Source organism: Lepeophtheirus salmonis, chromosome 12, assembly GCF_016086655.4.
Source record: "Lepeophtheirus salmonis chromosome 12, UVic_Lsal_1.4, whole genome shotgun sequence".
NCBI classification, from domain to species: domain Eukaryota; kingdom Metazoa; phylum Arthropoda; class Copepoda; order Siphonostomatoida; family Caligidae; genus Lepeophtheirus; species Lepeophtheirus salmonis.
The window spans coordinates 4,239,652-4,257,020 of record NC_052142.2 but is presented as its reverse complement, the minus strand read 5'-3'; the positions used below and the strand labels follow the sequence as shown (position 1 = coordinate 4,257,020).

The window sequence follows — 17,369 nt, the reverse complement described above, 5'->3', positions numbered from 1 at the left end:
GGCTGTTTTTATTAGCTTCCGAGCGTATAAAGCCAAAAATGTTTGACTCATCGTTGAAAAAAACTCAGAACATTTAGGAAGACCGTATCTTCGGTCCTTCATACATAATTTAAAGCTTTCAAGAGAAATGTCTATTTTCTGTTGAATTCAAAGCACAAGTGAGGCTTTTTTTAACCACCATAAGTTTTCCCCGATGATATTTGCGAATATCTCAAGGGAAGAGTTAAAATTTACTAATGATATCAGTCTATACTTTTGTGAACGAAGGAACAGATTTATACAGAGTAACAATCTCTTTAGCTCTTAAATAGTTTGGGCTAAGGCCTTTAAAATAAAACAATCACATTATAATAACCAATTATCTCCATTTTCACCAAATTAATTAACAACGTTTACTATTGATAGCTACCAAACAAATACTAAAATAAGTGGTGCCTTCAAATTTGAAATGCTCTACAAGAAATAGGCTGAAAAGAACCGCAATTCAAATATAGATAGGGCTATTTATTTTTTAATTCACCTTATTTTTAATCAGTACTAATCTTCAAAAGACAAATGCAAAGTTTCATGAAAATATGTTTATTAGCTTTTGTTAAGTGGATGCTAGATTTGTTATTTCTAAAACAATGGATAAAAACAATTGTGTTTTAATTTTACACTGCTTCTTGTAGGAAAAAACACCAATCAAGCTCAACAATTGCTTCCGAAGGGGACTCCGCTTTATAAGCGAAAAAAAATAAATATATAGTAATAATAATTAAAAAAAAGGCAATTCTGAGCCAAGCACCCGTGTTTTCTTTGTTAGGACCTGCACTTTTCAGCCTATGTGTTAAAATCAAATCACTGTATTAAAAATTTCAGTCTAACTACTACCGCTATCTCTTAGTCAGGGAGGGTACTTCTTGATCCCCCCTTGCATTAGTTTAAATAAATAGTGTAATAATGAAAAAAATCTTGATGATAAAGATGAATTAACATGGAATGCACATACTAAAAATTCATATTTTCTTAATTTAATTGATAGTTGCAGAACATGCTTATAAAATATGCAAAGAAGAGCAATTCTAATTTTAACCGACTGGAGTTACTATGGATGACTCACCATTGATAGGGGCGGTATAAACTACTAAAACCATTAAGGGATCCCAGGTCCTCTGCCCCTCCTAGTGATTATAGTACTTACATTACATACACATACGACTTCTCTTTATGATGAATCATTGACATGATTGTCAATATTAAAGTAACTAAGATGATTGTTCTCTCTCTTTCAAATCGTTAGAATTAAAAGTTATCTTAAATCGCACGGAATTCGAAATAAAACTACTTAATTCTATAATATCCATGAATAGGGAAACTTTCTGCGGATATTGCTATTAATATTTAATAAAATGACTTAAAAATCCATATAAGGAGAAAAACATAATTATACCACGTTTATAACCCCTTCTTTATTAACCATATAAGCCTACGTTTATCTGGTTCATACATAGTTTCATATAAAAGGGAGTCAAAACTAGTCATTATGGATAAAAGTAAGGTGTCATAAGTCGTGATCATGGAACACATAGTTACCTTAAGTGTATCATGCAACTTTTCCTCCAAAAAGAAACAGGAAAAAATGCTTTCAAATCATCTGGTAGTTAGCTAAATAGGTTAATCACACCAAATAATATTTATTTCTTAAGTACTCCTAGACTATCATTGTTGCATTATTTCTTTGCTATTTTTAAAATGAATTATATACATATATATAATTTCATAATATTAAAATCCAACATAGTATTTTATTCAATAATGTATTCGCTTATTTATTACAAGGTATTAATTATGAAATAGCCATGAAATATAAATCAAGATGATATAATCGCCAGCTGACAGCAAAATACATAAGGTTTTTTTTTTTGCGTAAGCCAGGTAACATTGTGGGAGCTGACCCCTCCATTTCCATGGAACCGTATGTCATCATTATAGGGAAAATAGTTCATCTGATAAAAAAAAAACTTAAATATTACTTATTCAATTTTTGTTATGACCTTAAATATTTTGAAGTCGGAAGTGTTGAAAGATTAGAGACACAAATAAACCTTTTAAAAAAGTTTTGAGTGGTAAAGACATAATATAATTGACTTCATGGTCGACAAATGAATAAATTATGATTCTTAATATTCCAGAAATGGTAATTATAAGCTTTCTAATATCGTATTATACTTGCCTATAATTGCTTTGGTTAACGATATATCACAAATAAAAAATCATCAAAAGGGTCATATATTCATCTTAAAGATAAGAGTTTCAGATCCAGAATGTTATGATCTTCAGAATTACTCCTAAACAGGTATTGCGTACTGCAACACTCACACAGTTACGCATGCTTTGAAGACAACCCAACAAATTGCTAAGACACCAAATAATCAGTAACAGAAAACAATTAACAGATAGCTACGTAACAATCCTCTCAGTATGTAGCTAAACCAAATTTATGAGAAATAATTTGTTTGTTGATGTTTTTTTTATCACGAAAAAACATTTCATTATAATAACTTTTCAAAAAAAAAAAAAAACCTATTCAACCTCATGTCAATAAACTAACCCACTCTTAAATTGCCTGAAGTCAAGATCGAATTCTTATAAGCGTTCATCCAAGGCGAATAAACTGGCTAATGCAATCTCCCCTTCCCTTCTAATTTTGAATATTAGAATCAAGAATAAAAACTGTTACTAGGCAGGGAAAAAAGGGAGGAGAAGTAGGAAGATACAAAAGTTTAATATTGTTTTTTATTTAAATATATATAAAAGACTAGTATGAGCCTGACCGCTCCACAGACGCATGGGGGGGGGGATGACTCATTTCAACACTGGTGGTGTATAGAGTCCATGTTCTGTCTGGTAAACGATTTAAAAATTAAAATAAATAATGTTATTATAATTTATTTAAATCGAATGTAAAAGTACCGAACTTACTCCAGAAAAATAATTAAAGCACCCAAAAAGGCGAATATATTTATCCGTTAAACCTAATTAAAAAATTTGCATGGTTGCCTCCTTTGTTTGATAAAAAAAAGCTTAAGTTCTTCAGAATTCTTCCTGAACCGGTATTGTGTAAGGCGATACTCCCACAGATAGGCCTGCATTGAAGATTACTCGACAAATTTGCACTCACACGTGAACCACTTTAGAGGTGAAAAATGCCAAGGTACAAATTACTTAAGTTCGGGCAATCGAATAATCAGTAAGAGTAAACATTAATCAACAGATTTCTACGAAACAATCATCTCGATATGTAGATAAACCATGTTTATAATTAATAAATTTTTAGATTTATTTGTTGATGTAGTTTTCTTAATCCCAAATATAAAGTTTATTATATTAACCTTTGTAAATTAAACCCTGTTCAACTCCCATGTCAATAAGGTAACATACTACTAATTTGCCTAAGTGAAGATCACATAATACATACACCAACTACAAAACAGCTTTAAAATTACTTTACCCCCAAATTAATTAGTATCCTGCGTGATATCCAATGCTTCAATAGAATGCTTATGGGCCATAGGTACTTCAAATATTAGTTACACAATGTTACTATTTGTCTTTATTGAACAGATTAAATTACTGCAAGTGTTCATATAAATTGCAGTAATAAGTGTTCATTTAAATTGCATCAATAAGTGGGCATATGAATTGTAGCAATCGAAGACGAATTAATTGGCTAATTTAATCTCCTCTTCATGTTAGTACTTGAAAAATTATTTAAAATATTGAAATCTCATAAGTGTTTATCCAAGACGAATTAACTGGCTAATAAAATCTTCTTTTCACTTTTAATAGTAGATAGCTAAAAGAAAAAAAAACTGTTGCTAGGCAGCAAAAATGGAAGAGGAATATAGATAAGTTTCTTTTTGTACAAAAAAAAAAAGACAAAATATACATTTTTTAATTTTTTAGTGAAAATCAAAACTATGACGAGCATATAGGTATAGAGTAGCCATTCATTCGATATAATCACCGTTGGTATCAATAACGACCTCAATACGGCCTCTGAACCAGCCGCAGGCTCTTCTGACCATCTCATTGTCAATGTTGCCGAATACCTTCTTGATGGAGTCCATCAGGCTGGCCTTGGTGCTACGGGAATGTCTGTTGGTATGTCTCTCGACATAGCCCCAGACAAAATAGTCGAAGGGATTAAGGTCGGGATAGTTAGGAGGCCACAAATCCTTGGTTACGACGTCATAACAGTTCTCGGTTAACCACTGCATGGAAATTTTGGACACGTGGCAGGATGATGAGTCCTGTTGCCACACCCAGGGCCCGTCTCCGGCCACCCCTTGGATCCAGGGCAGAACCACCTTCTCCATAACATCCAGGTAGACCTCTGTATTGACCTTTAGATCCGTTTCAAACATGTGGGGAGGCATAATATGACCTTCACTGCTGACCCCCCACACCATGACCATTGCAGGGAACTTGGTCTTCATTACCTTCCTCACATGGCTGGTGCAGGTGGATATCCACCTGTTGTTCTGTTTGTTGACCTTCTGATCTTGACAGAAATTCTTTTCATCCGAGAAAAACTACATCATGCTTGAGCTTGTTGAGTAATTTTGTTGACTTCATCAGCCTGTTGTTCTTTGCCTTCTGGGTCAAGATCTGGCCCACCTGCATCTTGTAGCTCCTGCACCTAAAATCCTCAGATACACAGTCCCTTATTGTTTTCTCATGGCAGCCCAGATCCCTCGCCATGGCCTTCATGTACCTGGTAGGGTCATCCTCAACCATCTTCTTCACCTTGTCGACAAAGTTGGTGTCCCTGACCTTCCTGTCGGCGCCCTCCTCCTTGGGTGGCCTCTTCATGGTGGCATCAACATCCCAGGTGTCCTCTAGCTTCTTACAGATACACTGAACAGTCCGTAAATTCACTCCTAAGGTTGAAGTAATCGTTGAATTGTAGATTTCACCTCCATTATTAACCAATGCCATGACTACGGCGGACCTCGAAAGCTCCTCGTTCCACTGAGAGCTCTTTATCTCCTCATATGATGACGGTATGATGCTAACTGAACTACATATCGTCAGCTGATGAGAATAGCTTTCCTATTTGGTAACCGGTTCTTTATTTGATAATGTCGTCTTCAAGTTATCAAGGTTTAAAGTAGGCGACAATCTGATCCCAGTATATAAGATAATGTTTACTTATAGTCAGTGCAACTCTATCGAACTAATTAAAGGAACATTAAAATATATATACATTCAGATCTCAAAAAGCTGTTGTTAGCGCTATTCAAAGAAAAAATATTAAAAAATAGAATATTTGGCGATACACGCTTGAACAACGAATTCAAATTATTAAAATTCACTATAAAATGGGGAAACCCTGGTTTGTGATGTGAAGAATAAAACTCTCACGTTGCTCAAAAACAACTGAGAATATAGTTACTTTAGCCTAAAGTTTACCTAGAAAAACTTGATTTATCAATTTAGTATTCCACAAACGCCACTATACCGTATTTTCCATAAATAAGGCTGATAAAGTTCAGTTAACACAAGAACTCAAGCCGGCCGATCATCAAAAACGTCGTATCTTTGCTGATTGGGTCCTTGAAATGCATGAAAATGATCCAGAATTTCATCGAAAAATCATCTTGACTGATGAAGCCCATTTCCAGCTCGATGGCTACTTCAACAAGCAAAATCTGGGGCTCAGCAAAACCAAGATTTATTGTTGAGAAGCCTCTCAATCCTCTATGGTTCGGCGGAGTCATTGGACCTTACTTTTTCAAAAATGAGGCTGGAGCAATAGTTACGGTGAAAAGATTGCACTATCGAGAGATGATTAATAATTTTTTATGGATGGAATTAAATAACATTGATTTGAGCAAAGTTTTCTTTCAACAAAATGGCACAACGTGCCACAAGCAAAGAAAAATATCGTTTTTTTACGGGAAAAGTTAAAGGGACCCGTGTTATCTCTCCAAGAGATTATCGCAATTAGCCACCAATATCTTATGATTTAACACTTTGCGACGCCTTACTCTGGAGCCGCGTGAAAGATAAGGTCTACGTCATCAGCCCAGCGTCGATTCAAGACCTCAAAGATGGAATTCATGAAGCTATTGAGGGCATAAAATAGCCACTTTACAATTTGGTAATGGAAAATTTCATAAAAAGGATAAGGACTAGTATGTGTAGCTGTGGCGCCCATTTGGCTGGTGTTGTTATCCATTATTAATGTCATACCTTTTTCTTTACATTGAAATAAACATCCGATCATTTATATAATTTTTTTTTTGTTTGAATATCAAAATGACAACACTTGTTGGAAAACCCTTCATTATATATTAGAAGTAATACTTATTACATCATCATTTAATAAGAATATTATAAATAAGTATATAACTAATAATTTAAGACTAAAAACAATAATATATATTTTTATAAATAAAATGTTCCTAGCGGCACTATTTAAAAACTATAACAAAATAAAGAATCAGTTGTAATGTATAAATTTCAACACTTTATTATTGCATTTTGATTTATGTAGATAATTTTTTTTCCTTTGCAACTGATTGCTCCTTTCATTCGGCAGACGCAAATTAATTTTTGTTCTCATATATTTTCTTTGGGTCAATCCCATAGTGAAATGTGGTTGGTAAATTCGAAATGACATTTGAGCAAAATGAAGTTATTGAGAAATTTTATTTACTTAATAAATATTAACGGCCAAATAGTTTACTGACATAGTTGGTCCATTATGGGATTTATTTTCAAATTTGAAGGATAGGATAAGATACTCAAGAATATTAGCTATAATTTAGAGCCTTCAAAAAATTAATGCAACTCTAATATGCCCAATGACACTTCAAATGTACCTAGTCATATTCATAGCCTTAGATATTTGTTAATATTTATTAAAACGGGAGTTGTCAAGAAAATACAACTAGTTTATCCAATCTAGCTTTACTCGGAGAGGAACAATATCATCTCTTAAAATGTTCTTTATAACTGCATTATACACTATTTTAATACGATTAGACTCCATTATTTTTAAGTTTCCAAACGTTATAAATTGCCAGACAACATTTATTCCGCCTTTTATGTCAATATTCAACCTTTCCATCATGAAGTGACACTTCGTGGCGTGGACAAGGAAGAGCAAGAGATGGTTCATAATTTTCGAGAAATTGAGATGCTATTGCCAATCGTAGGGATCTATTCTTAGAAATAGAGAAAATTTGCAAAGATTCTCAGAAAATGTTTGTTCTTTGACATTTCTCTTGAATTGATGAAAATTCATGAATGAGCATGGCGTTTATATTCATAAGTGGTTACCTACCTTCGAGTCATTCCAAGCGAAATCAATCAAAATACGAGTTTTTTCGCAGTAGACTCTTCGATTTTTTTTCAAATTTGGCACATATTTTAATATTAGTTAAAAACTTTAAAATTCAAAATTTCAGAGCTTTTTTTCTTCCAGTTCAGGATTTAGAGGCTTCTAAATTTTTGGCTTGACACCACCTACCCTACTTTTAAATCGCTGTTTTTGAAGATATCAATATACTTTAAAAACTAAATAATGGATAATTGATATATCATTTTGTTGTACTTTATTGTATAAGCCAACAAAATGAGTTTTTACCCGTAAGGTCACGAAGTTAATATTTTTACCTATAAAAATAGAATATACTCATTTTCAATTGCACTCAGTTTTCTTATATATTAATTTGTTTAATCCACTTCGTAACAGTAGTATCTATCTCATTGTATGTCAATTTCCGATCTCAAATTCTCGTCCTACCTTAAACTAGTTTTTTATATAAAGCCTTATTTCTACTCCAACCTCTCTTCCCACCTTAATATGTTCCATACCTTATACTATACTCTTACCTTAAGTCTATTTTCTACCTAAAGTCATTTACCACCTTGAACATTTTTCCTAACTCAAGAATCATCCTGCCTCCAAGTTAGTTTCCAGCCTCAAACTCTCCCCTACAATAAGTTTGTTTCTTGCCTCCTGCCCAAGTGATCCATATTTGTAAAAGGTTGTGTCCTTGGAGATACTTTTTTTGTCCACTGGGAGCGTTGAATATGACTTTATAATTAACAACGCGACCTTTTTAACTTAATTAAAGGATAAATTCTGCAATGGGAAGAAAAAGTTGAATAAAGCATGAGGGAAAATGTCAAAAAATGATAGTGAAGTAATGATATAGTGGATCACAAAAAGATGCATCTTGCCAGGGAAAACAAAAAGGATTCGAAGGAAGTTGAGTCTACTTAAACTAGAGGTGCATTTTGCCATATTTCATTAAGGCTTAATCTTCGGACGCTTAAAAATGCTCATATTTTACCATATCTAATTATTATATATAAAGTTTTAAGAAATATTTTCCAAACACGTATTTATGTGTACAAATGTGGAAAGTCGCCTTAAAACCTATTCGTAATGAGACACTTCTCCTTGAAAGACCCTTATCCAAAATTATTAATTAGTTGTCCTTGATGGTAATTATTCATCATGTGGAAGTAATACATTCTTTTAAAGCAATCAAGTCAAATATTACATTATATCCAAAATAAATTTTAAGTACAGATGAATGTTAACAGGTATATAGTTTCTAATGATAGTTCCAATGTCTACCTTCAACCCGAAACAGAACCAAACAATTATCTTTTGAACAATAACAGATAATGAGAGTCTATAGCAAACAATTTAAGTACTATAATTTAAAAAAAATACATATTGAATACTACCTGCGTTGAAACCATTCAACTCTAAGGATTCATTCTTCATCCTCTGAGAAATCCATGGGTCCATAACTTTTTGGTCCTCTTTTAATTGAACGTTTTGTTTTTGTTGTAATCTGGATATGTTACTTAAGACCAACATTGCATATTCCTTAAAAAATCATTTATAAATCTGTCTAATCCTTATAGAAACCATACTTGTAAGTAAGGATGATTAGGAGTCATTCCATTGATAAAATTTTGCGAGCCAGCCGAACTAGGGGAGATTTGCAGACATGATTTCGTGGAAGAATAACACAAATTTTTATGATTGAACGAATTGTAAGAGCTGTTTTCAGTAACAAGTCCTATAAAATAATTCCTTCAGTCGGAGAAACTATTACATTAGATAAGTAACCTTCAACAGGAGTCTTTGATAAATTTGGCAAATTAACCATGGTATGGTCATTAATTCCATTCAAATCAGCCTCACGCAATGGTTTAGGAAAAATCATGAGAGATGAGCGATGATTTATAGGTAAACCTGAGGTTTTAATAAACTAAGTGATAATTTAAAATCTTAGTTTATAATTTACAACTCACTAATAGGGTCCACACAATCGAGTTTACCAAGTACACATGGAATTTTATAAGTTTCAGGAATAACAGCAACTATAGCTTCCAAATCATGCAAATTCAAGAGATCTATCCGTGACTTATATATGCCCGAAGCATTTCTCTCTTGAGCTTTAATAATGACTGCTTTGTTATTTTGCCTGGCTTTTGGCTTAATGCTTATATTTACGTCGTTTTCCTCTTGTAATTTGCGAATGAAAGAATCATCAATTGACAAGCTTTCCGGCAAATCAAACATCATGACCAAAGGCAAAGAACCCTAATGACACAAAAATGAGGAAAATAATTTGATTATTGATTTAGTACCAAAAAACTATCAAATATAACTATATAGTTAAACAGAACAAATAAATATCTCCGCAAAAATAGCAGTTCCCCCTATATAGAAGTATTGATTTAAAAGTATCATAGTAGTTTTAAAAAACTTTACATCAACCTTTTGAAAATATTTAGCAAGTTAAACAATTTTCATAAGTTAAGATTAAGGATCCTTTTTGGGAAAACTCTAAATCAATATAGAACAATTCAATTTTATACTAATTCATTGGAAAACAATCTTTTTATTCCGATAAATTGAATTTAATTTCAGCAACATGAAACAATTAATAGCGTTGGCTTGAAATAGTTTCAATGTTGCCAAAAACTTTATGAATTAATGGAAAAATATGGATCAAACTTACAAGTCAAATAGGTTTATTGAACAACTGAGTTTAAAAGTCGCATAAGACGACGAAATATGCAACAAACAAAGTTTTGACTTCCTTATTTTGGGTAGCACAAGAAACTGTTTATTAATTACCTTAAGAAAGATAATATAAAATGTATTTTATATAATTATGTAATTATATTTGAAGAAAACAGTCACTAAAAAATAAGTATGTTATCAAAGGGACAAAAAATAATGTCAGAAGTAGATAAAAAAGACTAAACCAATAAATTGCTTACAAAATAAAACTTAACAAAAAGATAAAGCTTGAATGAATAAGTTATAGTGCAAATAGAGTTGTAATTTGAAGTAAACGTCAAATGGTCGCTACAAAAAAAAAAGGATTTATTGGTTAAGAAAAATTTGGAGTCTTTATATCACTATAAAAAGGATTATTATGTTGTCCAGATTTGTTTCTAAGATTTCCAATTTAAAATGTAATATACAAACTAATTAATATTAAAAAACCCTAATACTTCCACTTAAGGATAATTTAACTAATCCATAAAATATATGACGTTTAAGGGGAAATTTAAGAGGGATATTATTATCTTTTTTTTTAAATGATTTGAAGTAGAATACAAAAATGCGTTTTCATGTGACGTGAGCATTATAGATGGCCATTTTGGGGGCCTAAACAAACAAATTTTCTAAGAATAAAAACCCTTATTACATTAATACTTAGCCAAATAGTGAATTATTGCCATGTATTTTGATGTCAAAATGGGATCAATTTGTTAAATTGTCCTACAAAAGAAAAATATCTCTAATACAATTTATTTTATGTAATATATCAGAGACTATCAAGTATTAAAATATGTTATTACATAGTTATATAATTTTATTTCCATTGTGAAGACAAAATTGACCATTAAAATGGGAAAAATAAAATACTTTTTTCAAATTATCCTACTTTTATCGTCCCTGAACGTTTATAGCAAAGATTAACTATACAACTTATTTCATCACAACTTAATTTTTCCCCATGTTTTAAGACATTTATAGAAAGTTGGACGTCACAAATTACTACATCATAATTAAAGGCGGGGAGTCATAGTTTATATTTTTACTACATAAAATTGTACAAATTTAGATATTTCATATAGATTTTCAGAAAAGATTACTCTTACTTAATTACATTATCTGTATTTATAAGTATTCAATACAAAAGCTTTTTATACCCTTAATGCAGATTGATGTTTTTTCATTAATAATTAATTGGAAATTGGTTCATTTTATGTTACAAAAATATGAACTATGAGCCTCCAAGATAGCGTCACCTTCAATTATGAAGTAATTTATTTAGCAATAGAATACGTTCTATACATTTTGTACAACATTGCCAAAATTAAGTTGTGATGAAATAAGTTGTATAGTTTATCTGTGCTTTATGTAGGTATGTTAACATAGAGGGCGTTCCAAATATTTTTTCCTTTGAAGGAGAGGGAAGCTTTTTCTATAAATTTTATGATAAAAAATGATATATAATAATATTTATTTCCAAGTATTATATTTTTGAAATTTGCCCGCATACCAATATGTTTCAATTATCGTTAGACGAAATTTCATGAATTTGACATGAACCATCTAAATGGTATTGAATGTCAAAAAATAATACTATAGAATTAAACAAACTAAGAAAATAAAGTTGTAATTTCTTTCAAAAAGTGCAGATTACTCTGTCGCTGTCGAATAAATATAGAAATATTGTCATTACTGAAATCAGAAGAAAAAGCTACATCAAATAAATGCCTTCAAATCTGGTTTTTTTTAATCATACTATATAATAAAATAAACTGAGAGAAAAAAAAGTTAGTATGTCCAAAAAATCAAATTACTTCGTTGCTATCTAATAAATTTAAGAAATATTGGAATCACTGAAATTAGAAGAAAGAGCATCTTCAAATAATGTTAGTAATACCCTTTAATTGTATTTTTAGCTTCATAAGAAAAAATTAGATTACTTTATGCGTAATTGGATCGAATAAATTCTTTAAGTTTAATTAAGATTATCTAAATTTATAGTTTAAACTAAGCCAGATATACCAAGGAAAAAAAATACAACCTCAGCAGTGGATAAAATATACATATAAATGCATCTGCACCTTCAACTACATGTAAACACTCAAAAATTATTCTCACCATTAGTTGTTGTCTAGCCAAATAAACATTATGGATTGCCCCAGTGATTGTTACTGAACCTTTTCTAATAGGTGGTATGTTAGGATCTCCAGCATCGGGAAATAGGATGGTAGTATTTGTTCGCTGCATTATCACTTTCAAAGTCATATTTCCCTAACGAAAAAAACAACACGTCGGTTTTAAGAATGTTTTCAACGAAATAATAGCTAGGACTACTTTGCCTAATACAATTGAATGATGTTGAGGAGAAATTTCCATATTCATTGCTACAGGAACGTTAAGTGATGTTTGACACAAATGATCGATAAGCAAAAGAGTCGCTTCTTTCACACGAGACCCCTCCCACTCGCATCCCTTAACAACAACGGTTGTAGTATGGAAGTTCTTTTGTTTCTGTCGGAACATAACCTACGAAAAAACTTAATTAATACAGACAATTAAATTGGTGAGCTTACTTGAATATTATATTGATCTTGAATAGCTCGCAAATATGGATCTAAAGGGTCAGGAGTTGACTGAAGACTAGGAATAACTGGTAAATCAAAATTAAAAACCAGAGGAGTCAGCTCTCGAACTCGGGCTCTGGCTCTCTCGACTCCCTCAACTTCACCTAAGCAGCAAGTCATTTATTTTTAGTTTAAAAAGTGACTATTTATAAAACCTGCAATCGAAACTTGATTGCTCTTTTCATTAGGATTACTACGATTGGAGTCAGGAAAATGAATATGACAATTTGTCTCGGCCATTACTCTTCGAATTGTATTACCACCTTTCCCTATGACATGAGAATGATCTGTGTAAGAAACATCCATTTTCATAGTTACTCTATTAGTTTTATTGTCAAGAAATTCCATTATTAGACATTTTGCCTCTTTCACAAATTTCTCACAGCCCCCAACACGAATATGTGGATCCTTCTTAGATTTAGCCCCAATTTTTAATCTTGAAGGCCATATAATAGTTGTATTGGTTTCATACTCAATCTAACTTATGAAAAGAAGCTTAGTTGACGTGAGTCAGACATGCAAAAATTTAAATAAAGTCTCACCCGATTAAAGAAATCTGCTGCTGGCACTTCTATGTGTTCAAGTTTTTCTTATAGCGAATTAGACAATTCATCAGAGGCTCACAAAATACAAAATTAATTTTACTTACGTAGAATCATTAATTCTAGTTTACGTCTATCCACCCGAAACCTTTCCTCATACTCAAATATTTGATCCTGACTAATTGAGACGAGATCATCACGACTAGACTCCCTGCTCAAGGGAATGTGATGTGGATCCCACGACCTGTTCTGAAACCCATTCCCACTCATTCTCTCTTGTAGCTCCAAGAAGACTCGACTGAGAAGGCGGATGTGCAACAAAGGCAACAACAACAACACAACAAGATCTACATCCAGTTTCCAGTTTCATCTCGTCTTCTTCTTCCTCTTCAATTCACGTTAGACTAAAGTACTTCCTATTCTCTACTCTCAAAACTTACTCTCTACACACAGCAACCTCAAAATCATGAATGAATGCCCCAGAACAAGTTGTCCATTTCTATTTTGGTTTTTTAAAGTCTTTATTCATGGACTGGGAAGTAGGAAGGAGACGGGAAATGATAAAAGAGGGAACAAAGTACAAAGCGCTAAACAAAAGAAAGGCAGACAAGGAAATTAAGTCCGAGCAGAACGTTCCGTTTCAACGAGGCACTCCCGGACTAGAATACGAGCAAAGATAATGCCTCGCTTCAATCTCTCAGCCGATGACTTGGAGCCTGCGTAGGTCGGCCGTATGTCTTTGCTCATTTCTTCAATTACTGAAAGTAGTTGATGGTATTTGGACTGGCTCTGAGGATCCAAAGCACCTCCAGAGCTCATACCACTAACCTACAACACATAGAGGCTCTATCTCCAAATTCAATTAGAATTCACGGAAATACCCACCCCATTGGACAAACTATTTTTGGCTGAAGTAGGAGTCCATCCAGATATAGAACTTCGGCTGGTATGTAAACTTTGCTTTTGCTGAAGCTGTGCTGCTGCACTTGCAGCATTAGCTGCAATTAACATATGTATATCTTCTAGATTTAAGTTGGAAAAACTCATATTTCTATATTTCCAATTTTCTAAAAAGATTTCAAGTCTGAAGGAAAAATACAAATTTGTATTGCAATCAACATCTTTCTCTTGCCTTTCGATTTATTCATACATTCTATGTGGACTCGCATTTAATCATCTTAATTTCGTTAGAGAAGATTAAACTAAATGTATTCTTTAATGAAGGGTTTTTTTTCATAAAGAAGACGAGACGAAATGCTCCGTTTCATCTTTTCTCGTCTTATGCAAAGGTAAAAGAGGTTAAAGGGTCATATAATATACTTTTGATCTGTTTAATGAAAGTTTTAACTAATAATATATTGAACTTTCGATGTCCAGTAGAAAGATAGTACTATTAAAAAAGTTCCCACTTCATTATAATTTAAACTTCGTATGACTATCATCATCAAAGACCTTTGAAATCGTATTTAATGAGGACATAACTTCATCGAAGAAATCATGTAATACATTTATGAACTTATTTTGGTTAGATATGATCAATCTTCAGATCATATCAAAATCTTCCAATCTTAAGACATGTCCTCTGTCGATGAAATCATTTGGTTAGTTCGAGAAGAGCAATTACTTTTACTATTATGTTTAAATTATTTAAAAGGCGAGAAGCTAGAAAATGTCTAGGATATCTCACGGTTTTCTATTTTAAAATCAAGATAATGTCCTTCCATTTTAGCTGTTTCATTGATTGAATCGGAACATTTGTGGATGCAGCTAATCGTAGGAAAGATTATATTAAATAGGTCTTTAATAATACATGTCACTATTTGATCAATTAAGAGAAAATGGATTCCCTCAAATGACAATGCAAGCAATACTTATTGGGTTACGCCTATATTTTGAGTAAAATATAAAAATAAAGGTACATAATCATGTCACAAGGGTAAACCCCAATACTAAATTATGTTTAAATTCATATAAATTAATTCATGATTTATTGTTAAAAACAGGAATAAAATATTGATGAAACAACAGTAAAAATGTTTTTGTCTGCTATAGTATTGACTCATGGTGGTCGTCAGGAACGCGATATATATATGTTACAGTTAAAATAAGAAATCCTTATTTTGCAAAATAACTAGTTAACGTGCATAATAACTAAAGTTGATAATTCTGTAAAGAAAAACGCGTGCAAGGAGAAGGGGGGGAGAAAGAATTATGGTGCCATTGTTTAAAATACTGATGTGATTATCAGCTGCCTGCTTTATTATGATTTTTGAGAGTATAACGAATATATTTATTAGCAAAATGTTTAATAAAGATATACTTCGTAAAATTACTTAGAATTTTTTATCCGTTACAGTAGATTTGAAAACGTTACACTCCATGAAATTGTAATTCATTATGAACCATATTCTCACAATTATAACTAATGAAACGACAAAGTAGCGTATTTCGAAATATATTTGAAGTTCCAAGTTTGAAAAAGAATGCTTAAATTGAATATAATCTACATATTAAAAAATAAACAATCATACATTTATGTTAAATATACAAAATTAAAAAATTAGAATCATATAACTAATAATAACAATAAATTATAAATACAGGATATTGAAATAATAGATTGATCCAAATATCATTCTCTTGTTCTGACATCAGAATTCTGTTAAATATGTCATAACTTTAGGTTGAAAAACACAAACCAAACGTGGAGTTTAATAAAAAATATCATCGCCCCTTCTTCGTCATGTGGAAGTTACTATATACAATTGTGCAAAGGGTAGATATATCTTTACCGCTTGTATAACAACATACTATTATCATGAAGGATACACACCATTGTTAATTATAATGCTACACCCAATACAACTACTTCCATTGCTGTAACCATTTAAGTAGTTGTTTTGACCTTTTATGAGTTTTTTGAACACTATAGCTAATCCTTAAGTTATATAAAAAGTAATATTTATTGACTATGTAATATTGGAAAACCTAATTATCATACCCAAGAGTTTAATTGAAGAAACTAGTTGCAACCATGCAAAGCTACTATCCCCGTTGTTTTGACCATTTACGCAGTTGTTTTTTCCATTTAATGAGTTGTGTATCATAATTCTTGATATTTTTAGCTAAAATAGCATCATATTTTATAATTAGATTTGAAAAAAATGAATACTTACTGTTAGATAAAAAACATCTTTCCCTTCGAATTTTTCTTTGATTTTAGAGATGGCATCATTACCAAAATTCTCCGTTAATTTAATGATGGTTCCTCGGAAAGGGACGGGTTTAACCGTGTATTTCTCTATAAATTTTTTAAACGTAGGATGATTAACAGTGGATAAGGGTATTTGCATGCAATAAGCATCTTTGTAAGATCAGAGTTAAATCTGACTTATTAACATGACTTTTTAGATGAATATCCATGGTTATAATATGAGATGAGGATAATGAGTGGCGTTTAATTTTAGACAGGGTTCTAAAGCCACATTTTTATCAATAAATCCTACAAGTCATATGCTTCTTTTCCGGTAAGTATTTTCCAAATTCCTGGGCCTCTATTTCCATAAATCCAGATAGAAACCGACGTTATTTTAGTCATTTTATTCAGTTCTCTATCGCCCATCAGCATCTAATATTATATTAATATTGAATAATAAATGCGGGAATTGATAACGTTCTTGAGAGAGGAATATATTTATTATATAATCAATAAGTAATAGGTATTTCTTCCCTTCTCCTCGCACACTTTTGTATCCTAACCAAAATTATCAACCTTAATAATAATTGAACTAGACCGTTGATGTGCATAATAACTAGGTAATGTGCATAATAACTGAAATGTACATAATAACTGAAAAAGATCGTTAATGTGTAATATCATTGAAATAATAAATTTCACATTATCTTTAGAGAGCCTTTCCTTAGGCAAAAATTGATGCTCGGCTCATGAGATATGTAGGATTGCCTCAGGGCTGGGTTAAAAGCCAGCACCCTTCGTCAATTCATGTATTATGATAAGGGACGCCATCCAGTGTAACCCCGGTTGATATCCCAGCCCACGGTTTGTATTGCGTAGCAGCGTGACTACGAAACGGGTTGTAATCTACCACC

The 17,369-nt window shown here is 31.9% G+C and overlaps 2 protein-coding genes across 3 annotated transcripts in view; both read right to left on the bottom strand.

The window, feature by feature from the left end:
• BicC (protein bicaudal C) overlaps positions 1–14,087 on the bottom strand; it is a 37,989-nt gene extending 23,902 nt beyond the window's left edge. The window contains exons 1-10 of one of the 2 annotated variants that reach the window (XM_040722474.2): positions 13,367–14,087; positions 13,260–13,306; positions 12,873–13,194; positions 12,667–12,821; positions 12,428–12,619; positions 12,212–12,364; positions 9,331–9,622; positions 9,146–9,271; positions 8,947–9,095; positions 8,755–8,899 (exon numbers count right to left, since the gene is read on the bottom strand). In XM_040722474.2, coding sequence (XP_040578408.1) covers positions 8,755–8,899; positions 8,947–9,095; positions 9,146–9,271; positions 9,331–9,622; positions 12,212–12,364; positions 12,428–12,619; positions 12,667–12,821; positions 12,873–13,194; positions 13,260–13,306; positions 13,367–13,529 — 1,744 coding nt within the window. In that variant the 5' untranslated portion in view covers positions 13,530–14,087. The remainder of the gene's footprint in view (positions 1–8,754; positions 8,900–8,946; positions 9,096–9,145; positions 9,272–9,330; positions 9,623–12,211; positions 12,365–12,427; positions 12,620–12,666; positions 12,822–12,872; positions 13,195–13,259; positions 13,307–13,366) is intronic. The other variant, XM_040722475.2, reaches the window with a different exon arrangement.
• On the bottom strand, positions 13,367–14,364 carry LOC121127105 (uncharacterized). Its single transcript, XM_040722477.2, has 2 exons — positions 14,145–14,364; positions 13,367–14,087 (listed from the first exon to the last, which is right to left on the bottom strand). Exons 1-2 carry the CDS (start codon positions 14,304–14,306, stop codon positions 13,875–13,877), a joined length of 375 nt encoding a protein of 124 aa, XP_040578411.1. The 5' UTR covers positions 14,307–14,364; the 3' UTR covers positions 13,367–13,874.
• Between the last annotated feature and the right edge of the window lie 3,005 nt (positions 14,365–17,369).

Bases quoted from the DNA above. Each gene is read 5' to 3' on its own strand.
- LOC121127105 (XM_040722477.2), bottom strand. From the start codon at position 14,306: ATGAGTTTTTCCAACTTAAATCTAGAAGATATACATATGTTAATTGCA. The intron at 14,088-14,144 runs GTGGGTATTTCC...TATGTGTTGTAG, and splicing joins AAAATAGTTTGTCCAATGGG to GTTAGTGGTATGAGCTCTGG.